The sequence below is a fragment of the Pangasianodon hypophthalmus genome, chromosome 23 (genome assembly GCF_027358585.1).
Source record: "Pangasianodon hypophthalmus isolate fPanHyp1 chromosome 23, fPanHyp1.pri, whole genome shotgun sequence".
Taxonomy (NCBI): domain Eukaryota; kingdom Metazoa; phylum Chordata; class Actinopteri; order Siluriformes; family Pangasiidae; genus Pangasianodon; species Pangasianodon hypophthalmus.
The window spans coordinates 17,180,225-17,191,181 of NC_069732.1; the positions used below are offsets into that span (position 1 = coordinate 17,180,225).

At 38.6% G+C, this 10,957-nt stretch overlaps 1 protein-coding gene across 1 annotated transcript; it reads right to left on the bottom strand.

Annotated features, from left to right (window-relative positions):
• Positions 1 to 223: 223 nt before the first annotated feature.
• On the bottom strand, positions 224 to 7,476 carry kdm8 (lysine (K)-specific demethylase 8). The gene is made up of 7 exons (XM_026929560.3): positions 6,409 to 7,476; positions 6,125 to 6,297; positions 3,054 to 3,186; positions 2,908 to 2,955; positions 1,174 to 1,323; positions 990 to 1,082; positions 224 to 828 (listed from the first exon to the last, which is right to left on the bottom strand). The coding sequence occupies exons 1-7, from the start codon at positions 6,856 to 6,858 to the stop codon at positions 664 to 666; spliced, it is 1,212 nt and encodes a 403-aa protein (XP_026785361.2). The 5' UTR covers positions 6,859 to 7,476; the 3' UTR covers positions 224 to 663.
• Between the last annotated feature and the right edge of the window lie 3,481 nt (positions 7,477 to 10,957).

Genomic DNA, 10,957 nt, shown 5'->3' on the forward strand with positions numbered 1-10,957 from the left:
AGGAGAAATATCCTGAATAGAGCAGTAAATATTTAGAATATTTTTTAATTAAAAATTCAAATGTTCCTTGACTCTTTTCCCCCCTTTAATATTTTTTGTAATATATTTTTAGATATATGTATATATGAAAAACGTATACTGTTTAAAGCATTTTGAAGTAAAAAAACATTTTCAAAACTGATTATTTGTTGTAACTTGGCTGTAGTAAACATGAAGGAATGAATAAGGAAGAACATATGAAGAACATGCAAACAGGGCAGAGTTGGGGAATCGAACCCCCAACCCAAACATGCTAAAGTAATATTTGGAAATCAAATTTTTTACTGACTCAATAAAGCAGAGGTTATAAAATAAACATCTAAGATGATTAGCATAAAAAAAAACTTTCACACAGTACTGAAGGTAATTTACCTATGTACTACTTGTTTTGTAATTGAACTCATAAATTATGAATTAAAAGTTTAAATTTGCTCATTCACAACAGCTTCAAAAGGGGGGTGAGGGGGTGGAAGAAAATCATATTTAACTTTTGCTGCATATTTCACAGTACTCACAAAATCAGTCAGAAACTATTTGCTTGGAAAAAAAAACAGTACGATTTTCAACACTGCAGAAATGACAATATTTATTTATAATGTTGAAAAATATTACGGAAGGCTAATATCATGACCACCAAAAGCTAACGGAGAAGCTGAGCTCTAATGAGCGCACATAATGCCAGTGCTGTTTGGGGATGAAGAGGACTTCGCCAGGCTCAAGCACACACTCCTGATAGGAGGCTTTGAGGAAGTCTGGGAACTGGACCACATCTGGATTTTCAACATCCACCTGGGCAGGACACACCATGCATCATCATCACTGTCATCATCATCATCATCATCATCACTGTCATTTGTTGTAAGCGTATCATCTTTTGCTGCCTGCTCAAATGAGGTTGTTTTTAGATATTTAACAGGTTTAGAGGAGAGGCTAGAGGTAGTGTACAGTACCTGACTGGTGTTGTGCAGAAGCTCAGACTGATGCGGATAGAGCTTTTCCCTTTCCTCAGGACTATACAGACGAATGTACTTCCTCCCAACCACCTGTTATTCACCGGCGAAAGAAATCCAGCAGTGAGTTTGCAAATATGTTGTATGTTATAGAAAATCAGGACATATTGTCACTAACACTAACTTGAGACAGAAAGTTTTGCTCGGGATCCTGATGCAGAGGAGAGACGGTTCCTCCTGGCCCAATCCAAGCATTAATCGTGATGTCGTCTTCATCTCCCTCTCCAAGGCAACAGTAGTCAGGGATACGGATGTCTTCTTTCAGCTCCGGCACCTGGAAGAACAAATATTACTGTTAGTTTTTTATTCTAATAAGGCTTCAGAAAACAAACTGCTATGGCAGACTATACCACAGTGTTCACGACTCTTCAAAAGTCTCAGACAAAGTCAAAGTGCAGACTTTCAGCTTTCATTTTTAATACTTTTAACAAGGTTGCAATTCCTTTGCGGTCCATGACTGCCTCAAGTCTGGAACCCACAAACCACCAGATACTGGGTTTCTCCCCTGGTGATGCTCTGCCAGGTCTTTACTGCAGTTGTCTTCACTTCCTGCTTGTTCTTGGGGTGTTTTGCCTTCAGTTTTGCCTTCAGCAAATGAAATGCAGCTCAGTTGGATTCAGCCCAGGTGACTGACTTGGCCATTGCAGACCGTTCCACTTTTCTGCCTGAAAAAAGTCTTGAGTAGCTTTCGATGTATGCTTCAGGCCATTGTCCATCCGCACTGTGAAGCATCGTCCAATGAGTTTTAAAGCATTTGGCTGAATGTGAGCAGATAACATTGCACTATACACTTCACTGCTTTTGTCTGCAGTCACATCATCAATAAATACAAGGAAAACAGTTCCACTGGCAGCCGTACACACTCACGTCATAAGATGGGGTGGTACGCTTCAGATCATGAGCAGTTCCTTCCCTTCTCCATTCTCTTCTGTTCCCATCATTCTGCTACAAGTTGATATTTGTTTCTTCTGTCCACAGCATGTTGTTCCCGAACTGCACGGGTTTTTTTTTTAGATGTTTTTGGCAAACTCTAATCTGATCTTCCTGTTTTTAAGGCTTACCATTTGTTTCCAATGTTGTGGTGGAGCCTCTGTATTTAGTCAGGTGAAGTCTTCTCTTGATTGTTGACTTTGACACAGATACGCCTACCTCCTGGAGGGTGTTTTTCATCTGGCCAGCTGTTATGATGAAGTGGTTTTTTTTCTTCAACAGGGAAAGAATTCTTCTGTCATGCACCACAGATGTTTTCCATAGTGCTGCTTTTGGTGTTCCTGAACTCCCTAAAGTGCTTAAAGAATGTACCAAATAGTTAATTTGGCCACACCTAATGTTTTCGCTATCTCTCTGATGGGTTTGTTTTGATTTTTCAGCCTAATGTTGGCTTGCTTCACTGGCAGTGACAGCTCTTTAGATTTCACAATGAGAGTTAAGAGCAACAGATTCCAAATGCAAATGCCTCACTTGAAATCAACTCTAGACTTTTTATCTGCTTACTTGTAAATTAAATAATTGTCCAATTACTTTTGGTCCCTTACAAGGGGGGGGGGCATATATAAAAAGTGCTCCAATTTCTACACAATTCACCTGATTTGGATGTAAACACCCTCAAATTAAAGCTGAAAGCCTGCACTTTTGAGGTCATAGTCATTATTTTCTTTCAGCTCCAGTATACTTCGGTAAACAGCTAAAATAACTATAACTGTCCAAACACTGTCCAAATATTTGTGGACCTGACTGTAAATAACATACCAAATGAAAGTGACATCATCTCTCTTGATTTCATATATTTACTTATGTGTATATAAACATTATGACGTTAAGTACATGACCATGACGAGCCAGATCACAAAAACGTCACCTGATCAAAAAGCTGATGCTGAGCCAAGTATCCTGTAGCAGCCTCCCCCTGTAAACAAACACACACATGCAGAAACAGCTTTATAACCAGCCACAGTGATTTTACACCTAAACACGTTCATAGCATATATACAGTTATAATCGTACCTGGCCCATAATGTAACGGTCGATGAACTCATTCACTGTAAGGAGCTTCTGTGACCACTCTTCATCAGTGTACCTGGATCCCAGCTCGACAGGAACGGTCCGGCAGCCTGCTACGGCTCGCAGGTACTCTATACTTGTGCACAAGTTGCAAAAGAACAGTTCATAACACTCAGAATTACTTAGAACAAGGTTTCCAAACTTTTTCCCAATGCAGAGTCACAGAGGCGCATTCCAGCCGAACCCTATCGAAAGAGCTGATAGTGGTGGAGGCCTTTTCATATGATGCTTCTGTAAGCTGTGTTGCAGTGAACTCATCATACGCAACAGCCGATACAGCCAGTGTGTGTGTGAGGTAGAGTGAGTATTTGGAAATAATGGGCCTCATTTATCAAGGTGGATATGAACGGATTTACGTGTAAATCGTTCGTACGAGCATGTACACAAGAAATTAATATTCATGAAAATGTTGTAATTTTGGAAAAATGTTTGTATCCTACTCGCGCTCCTGAGTGTGTGTAAATTTATGCATAAGAAGCCTAACTAATGTAAACTTCAACTTGATCTACTTCAAATCATAATCTGCATGGATTACTGCACTTTTACATCCGGAATATACTGTCGAGTTTAAATTGCGTTTAGCAGATACTTATCCAGAGCGACTGACAGAAAAGCTTTGGAGTCTCTATCAAAAACACATCCTCATGCTAGTTCACCGAGTCAGGGACTAAGAGTAGCATCGAGAATATCTGGTGAAATCCAGTCATTTTATATTATTGGCATTAATTAAAGAATATGAAAAATAAAGTAAGAGAGCCAACACAAACCCATAAATTAAGACAAATAAAACTAATCATTCAATTATGATAAAAGAAATGGTGCTGGCTTATTATTATTATTATTATTATATTATTTTTTATTGGCATAGAAGAGAGTCAAAATAACTTTCACATATGTCTTTCAGCTTTCACCCTGATTGTTCATTTCGTGCTCCCAGCTTTCTGTGCAGTTGACCTTTTATGGAGTTTTGTGGGCGTCACTACATGCAAATGAGCCGTGTCATTTACACACAACTTTACTAAAAGATAAATGAGGCCAATTGCGTGTGTTAATATGCATGTTAGTTGTCCAGAAGCTTATTTGTTAGATCATTGGATATTTTCCAATTACAGTAATACATTTCATATTTCCTCAGCATGCAAGAGCAAATGTACAATTACTGATATAAATAAATGTTTACCCCAATTTCAGGAATAACTTTGCCTTTCTAATTTTCATCTTTCAGGTAGAAGTTCAAAAATTGTGTTTAAATCTTCCTTTATTGAATCATATATCATTTAAAAACTTATTTCCTAAAACAATATTATGTAGTCTATGTATATTCAGACATTTCATTTGATGATGTAATGATTCATGTTGAAAGATTTATTGTTCCCTGAGATTCCTTTGGTTTCTGCCTTTACATATACATATATATATATATATATATATATATATATATATATATATATATATATATATATAAAAAGTGTTGAGTGTTATGAGTATGAGTGTTTATATATGTATTATATAACACTCATATATGCAGTGCTGTGAAAAAGTATTTGCCCCATTCTGAATTATTCTGTTTTTGTGCATCTCATAATAAATAGAGTTAGATCTTCAAACAAAATACATCATAAAACAAAGGCAATTTGAGTAAATACAGAATAGATTTTTTTTTTTATTGAAGCAAATACGTTATCCAACACCTATCACCCATGTGAAAAACTAATTGCCCCCTTAAACCTAAAATCTGGTTGTGCCACCTTTAGCAGCAATAACTGCAACCAAACGCTTCTGATAACTGGAGATCAGTCTTTCACAGCGCTGTGGTGGTTCTGACCCACTCTTCTTTCCAGAACTGCTTTAGTTCAGCCACACTGGAGGACTTTCGAGCATGAACTGCACGTTTAAGGTCCTGCCACAGCATCTCAATTGAGTTCAAGTCAGGACTTTGACTAGGCCACTCCAAAACTTTAATTTTGCTTTTTTTGAGCCATTCAGAGATGGACTTACTCCTGCGCTTGGAGCATTGTCTTGCTGCATAATCCAGTTGTGCTTGAGTTTCAACTTACAAACTAAAGACTGGACTTTCTCTTTTAGAAGAATTTTCAGTAGAGAGCACAATACATGTTTCCCTCAATTACTGCAAGTTGCCCAGGCCCTGAAGTAGCAAAGCATCCTCACACCATCACACTTCCACCACCATGCCGTACCGTAGGTATGACGTTCTTTTAGTGGAATTCGGTGTTTGGTTTACTCCAGGTGTAACAGGGCCCCTATCTTCTAAACAGTTCCACTTTCGACACATCGGTCCACAGAACATTCTCCCAAAATGTTTGAGGATCATTAAGGTGTGTTTTGGCAAAATTCAGACGAGCCTTAATGTTCTTCTGGGTTATCAGTGGTTTTCGCCTCGCCACCCTTCCATGGAAGCCATTTTTGCCCATTGTCTTAGTGATAGTGGAGTCATGAATAGAGACCTTTAGTGATAGAAGAGACGCCTGTAGTTCCTTCGATGTTGTCCTTGGCTCTTCGGTGACTTCCTGGATGAGTCGTCGCTGTGCTCTTGGTGGAATTGAGTTGCTCTTGGAAGGACGGCCACTTCTGGGAAGGTTCACTACTGTGCAGAGTTTTTTTCCAATTGGAGATAATGGATCTCACTGTGGTTCTTTGGATCCCCAGAGTCTTTGTAATAGCTTTGTAACCCTTCCCAGACTGATGTATTTCAATCACCTTCTTTCTCATCATTTCTGGAATTTTTGGAACTTTTGAACCAACGTCATGCTGTTGAAAAAGGTCTGTTTAAGTGTTGATTTGATTGAACAGGGCTGACAGTATTTAATCCAGCTGAACCCCATTATGAATGCAGTTTCATAGATTTGGGGAATTAATAACTACAGGAGCAAATACATTTTCAGGCCTGGCTGGTATTGGATAACTTTTTTGCTTCAATAAATAACATTATCATTTAAAAACACACACTTACAAAAGTATTTATTTACACTTATACTATTTATATGCACTAGTACCTCCATGTGTGCTCTCTGAAGGCAGGCCAGTGGTCAATGGTTCCCTCTAGTATGACTGGCATTTTGGGCTCCAGAAATTCTGATCGAAAACTTTCCAGAGCTGGGCATCGAACCCTCTGTACTGACAGGGCGGGGTTGATTATGGGCTTCGGGATAAACTCTTTCCTAAGTTTCTACTGACAGAGAAAAACAGAGGTGAGCATAAAGCTTTGTCTGAGGAATGTCCATTCCAGTAAACGTGACACCAATGAAAGATCATGAAAGTCAGATATCAAAAGGATCACCTTAGGACAGGGCTGTTCACTGTCCTCTACTTTGCTAGGAATCGTCACTTTATTTTTCAGAACCCCTATGAGTCTTTGCAAAACATTATCCATGATGGAGGCGCCCATTAGCAAACCCATGTCACATGTCTTTATGGCAGCCTGGACCTTGTCTTGTGATGCTTCTCCATGACATGTTCCTACAGCTTTAAACAAGCAGCCGTAGGAGTAAACACGTCTCCACTCCTTGTCCACATCTCGCCATGTCCCTGTGTTGAGCTTCTCCCAGGAGTAATCAATAATCACCTGGGCTTTTTCAATACAATAAGAGCTGAATGAGCTGTACAGCTCCTTCCTGCTGAGCTCTAACATGACCAGCACACTTGGTTCAACTACCTCACTGAACACAAGGGGGAACTCAGTTTCAGTCACAGGCAGCACTGCCATCACATCTCCCCAAACATGAGCCATGACTCCTGCTTTTCACTCTTCAGCAGAAATGAAAGGAGAGGTGTCTGTTCATGGAGTGTAAATCACAAACCACACACACACACACACACACACACACACACACACTCTAAAAAAACAAGTATTAAAACATGGCACCCACTAATCCTTCAAACATCCGCATGTTTAAACCTCTTCCGAGTCATAAAGACAGTCATGAAATAATTTCGTTCGTTAAATAATAAAAAACAAAACAAAAACAAAAACAGAATTTGCGATACACGCTCCTGAACAGACTTACTGCGCTACATCGAACACGGTCCGTGCAGAAACCTCGCCTGGACACAGCGTTCCTACCGCCATTTTCTTCCGTAAAGACTAATATCCGTTAAAACCAGATTCTGAAACAATTTTTAATATTATGTCATTACGTCTTCTGTTTTTACTTGGCTTAGAAAGATTTAAGCCTATTTTCCAGAGATTACTGCCGTGGTATTCATGACTTCCTAGTTAAACTAATATATATTGCCAGTGTACTAGACCCCATTCCCATCAGCCTGCTGGAGCATTAAGTTGAGGGAAAAGGATCTCAATTTATCTCTTTTTTTTGCCCTCAACACGAGAACACGGTCATTTACCTTCTAGATGACCTGTGAATTCTAATTAAGGGCTTTTTGAGGCATCCAGGAAAAAGCCTCCTGCACATGGAATGAGTTTCACACCAAATGACATTTATAGGTTAATCAGATTGATAGAGTGCCATATGGAGACCTAATCATATAAAGATACTACTTGCAAGCATCCTTGCCCTCTTTCATAAATATTCATATGCATATTATATACAGGCCAGAGTATTTATTAAGCAGTATCAAATATTTACATTTCCAAAGTTAGTGATGCTCTTTTTTATTTAAATGATAAATCCATTTAAATATTTAATTGCTCAGTTTGATGTTGGTTTCTGAGTAAACATGTATTATTAAACCAACAAAGCTTGCTTTGCAATGGTTTGGAATCACTAGCAAGTAATGATAACTTATTTTATTCCTTTCTGTCTCCCTATAGTATTCCAGTAATCCCAGGAAGAAGAAAAATATTTGGATCTTTATTGGTACAATTCTGGGCTGCAGATCTGTCCTACTCTGTGCTCCAGTTATATGAATGAAGAACCTCTTATTTGTTTTGCCTCATGTAAACTTGTGATTCTGAGTTCTCTGGGTTTTTTTTTTTTTTTTTTTTTTTTTTTAATGCAATACTGGTGGTTAAAATTTGCACAAAGTAGTTAAACATTATGTAACAGTTTTTCAGTTTTTCAATAACTGACACATCTGCTATCAGCTCTAAAGCATTGTGCCCACTATCAATGTTAGAATAAGATGAATCATACAATTAAAAACTGAATACTTCATCAGAAAGAATACATGTACAAGGCAAGGATCAGATTAATAGTTAGCTCAAAGCACTTCTGATGTGATCCTCCTTGTAACCTCTAACATAATGTAATCAGGACAAATCATACAATTATGATTTTTCCTGTTTACATTATGTTAGAGGTTGCTAGGAGGATTTGCAAAATAAGAATTTCATTGTATTGTGTAACTGACTGCTTCCTGTACATATGACAATATACTCTTGAACTTGTTAAAAACTTTGGAAAATAATAAAAAGTACACATACACTTGTCTAAAAAGCAATCAGCACGAAGCGTGTAAGATTTAGGGCACAGCTCAGAAGGACAAGAGATCCCATTCACTTCGAGCTTCTATCATGTTTCTATGAGATGTTACAACAAAAAGATGATCCTGGAAGGAAGCAGGAACAGGATTTGTAACATTGAATAGACCTAGGCCTAAGTGAGTGCATAATCCAGGCTTTGCATCCTGGTTGTTTTGTACAATGCTTTGACAATTATTTCTGCACTGCCAGGTCTTGGTATCACCTGTCTGTATGTCTCAAGCTCAGGGTTTACCTTTCAGACCTGGAAGACAGCAGCATCAACACACCAGTGTCATGGCAAATGCCATTGTGTTAGAGTGTTACCTACTCTGACACCTGGTGCTGAAATTCTGACAAGATGTTAAGATACGCATGCACTGGCAAGCAAGGGAGACAATTTAATTCTCTATTACATGTGTGTCTGCTTCTGACAAATGAGCCACTCCAAATGCGTGAAATGTTGTGGGGCAGCTGTAACTGCTGACTCGACAGCACTTCCCTGCCCTCTATGACTTTGCCTGTGAATGAGATTCTGTAGACAGCCTTGGCTTCAGGCTATGTTGCACAGCATGTGTTATCTCCCTGCTTTCTCACGTTTTAACATAAAGGATGAAAGCGTTGCTTCTGGTACATGCCATTATTATCCTTTTTATAGCAATTATTCAACATAGTTCCAAGGCTAATTTGAACAACTTCTCATAATAATGATAACTTCTCCCTAAATTGTTTGTTTGTACTTGGATTGATCCTAAACCTTTAATAAGGATGCCATCAGGAATGATTTTCCTGATTGTTTCCATAATATAATATCACATAATATAAGATCAAAACAATAGTTAAAGTTTTAAATTCTTCTTAGAAGCATAAAATACTCAGAGTCATAATTATAGTGCGTATGCAGGATTATGTTTATTGCTGAAATAAGCTACTAATCTAAAACTGAACCAAAACAAGTGCCATGCTGATTATCTGTATTGCGGTGGTGTAAGAGATCTGCCACTATCTGTATCTGTACCTGTACCTGTTCTCCAAATATCAATATCAATATCCGGATTTAAACCCGAAGTGGGCGTGGCTTAGACCAATTGAATTCTTTCTTCCTTTTTTGTTTGTTTGTTTGTTTAATTGACTAAGAACCCTACCACTGGAAACACTGGATTAAAAAACCAGAGGAAGAAATGCCAACACTGTCAGTAGCCTAATTTACCTAAGCACTGTGACTTGCTAAGGATGAATGAATAAACATTATAAATGCATGTTATAGCTTCCTATAGACTGCTTACTTGCATCCTCATGAAAGTAAAGACCTTTTTTATTGCCTCCCATGGGATCTGGATGCACTCCTCTAGTCTCAGCCAGATGCCCTATGAACATTCTGGCAAGTTTTCTACTTAAGCAATATCTCACGAGCAAGAGTGCGGTTATACTGAATATCTCTTTGCCTGATTTTCAATATAACTGCATGATTACAACTGCAATATTACTTTTATACAACAGTTCTATAAACAAGAACTTAATATCGAGTAACTGACATTTCGGACACAATATGGCCAAATGTTTTGTTTATTTTTGCTCCGCTAGCAGAAATAGATCCCTACACTCACTTTACAGCATGTCGGCTAGCTAGTTAGCTAGATCGCATTGATTTGTACATTCCTCTTTAAGGTGCTTAAGGTGTAATTGGCTTCCTTTCTTCCTTTTCATCTTGATCTGAAAAGCTTTCATATTTTAAGTCAAAAGTTATATTCATAAAAAGTATCATTTGCCGTGTCCATTGACGATGTCGCTAACTCTACTGTAGTAACGGTTTCAGACTAGGAAGTGTAATTTTACTTGGCGAACACAGATGAGGGGACGGATACACACAGTGAAATGTCCCAGTGCGGTTATAGGTGTCACATCGCAGCGCTCCGCGGACTCCATATCCCAACAATCACCATGGCCTACTAATATGGCCACCTCAAACTACACTCCCCAGAATGCACACACTCTTACCTGCTCTCAATCACCAAGCTTCTGATTGAATACACCTGCATTCAATCAGCCACACACACACACACACACAGAGACTCTCATCCATTCACTTTTGTGACGTATACGCTCAGCTTTGTCTTGTACACCTGACTATACCAAGCCTTTTGTTCTTGTTTTGCCTCTCTGATTTTGACCTGTTCTATCCCCCCTTTATTTGCATTACTCCTGTCTACTTTACCCTGTTCGATGATCCCATGACCTTTTGGCTGTTTTTGACTCTGCTGAACAATTTGGATTAGTTTACCAGTGTTTTGTGCATTAAATATTCTGCATAACTTGCAATCGCATCCATCTGCACCTTCATTATATGAAAATAGGGAATATAAGCACTCTTGGAACGCAGCTCGACCAAATCAAATTAGTGGACCGTAAC

Coding starts and splice junctions, on each gene's coding strand:
- kdm8 (XM_026929560.3), bottom strand. CDS start 6,858: ATGGCTCATGTTTGGGGAGATGTGATGGCAGTGCTGCCTGTGACTGAA. Junction 3,187..6,124: donor TTCAGAGAGCACACATGGAG/GTACTAGTGCAT, acceptor CTTGTGCACAAG/TATAGAGTACCTGCGAGCCG. Junction 1,324..2,907: donor AGCATCAGCTTTTTGATCAG/GTGACGTTTTTG, acceptor TTGTTCTTCCAG/GTGCCGGAGCTGAAAGAAGA.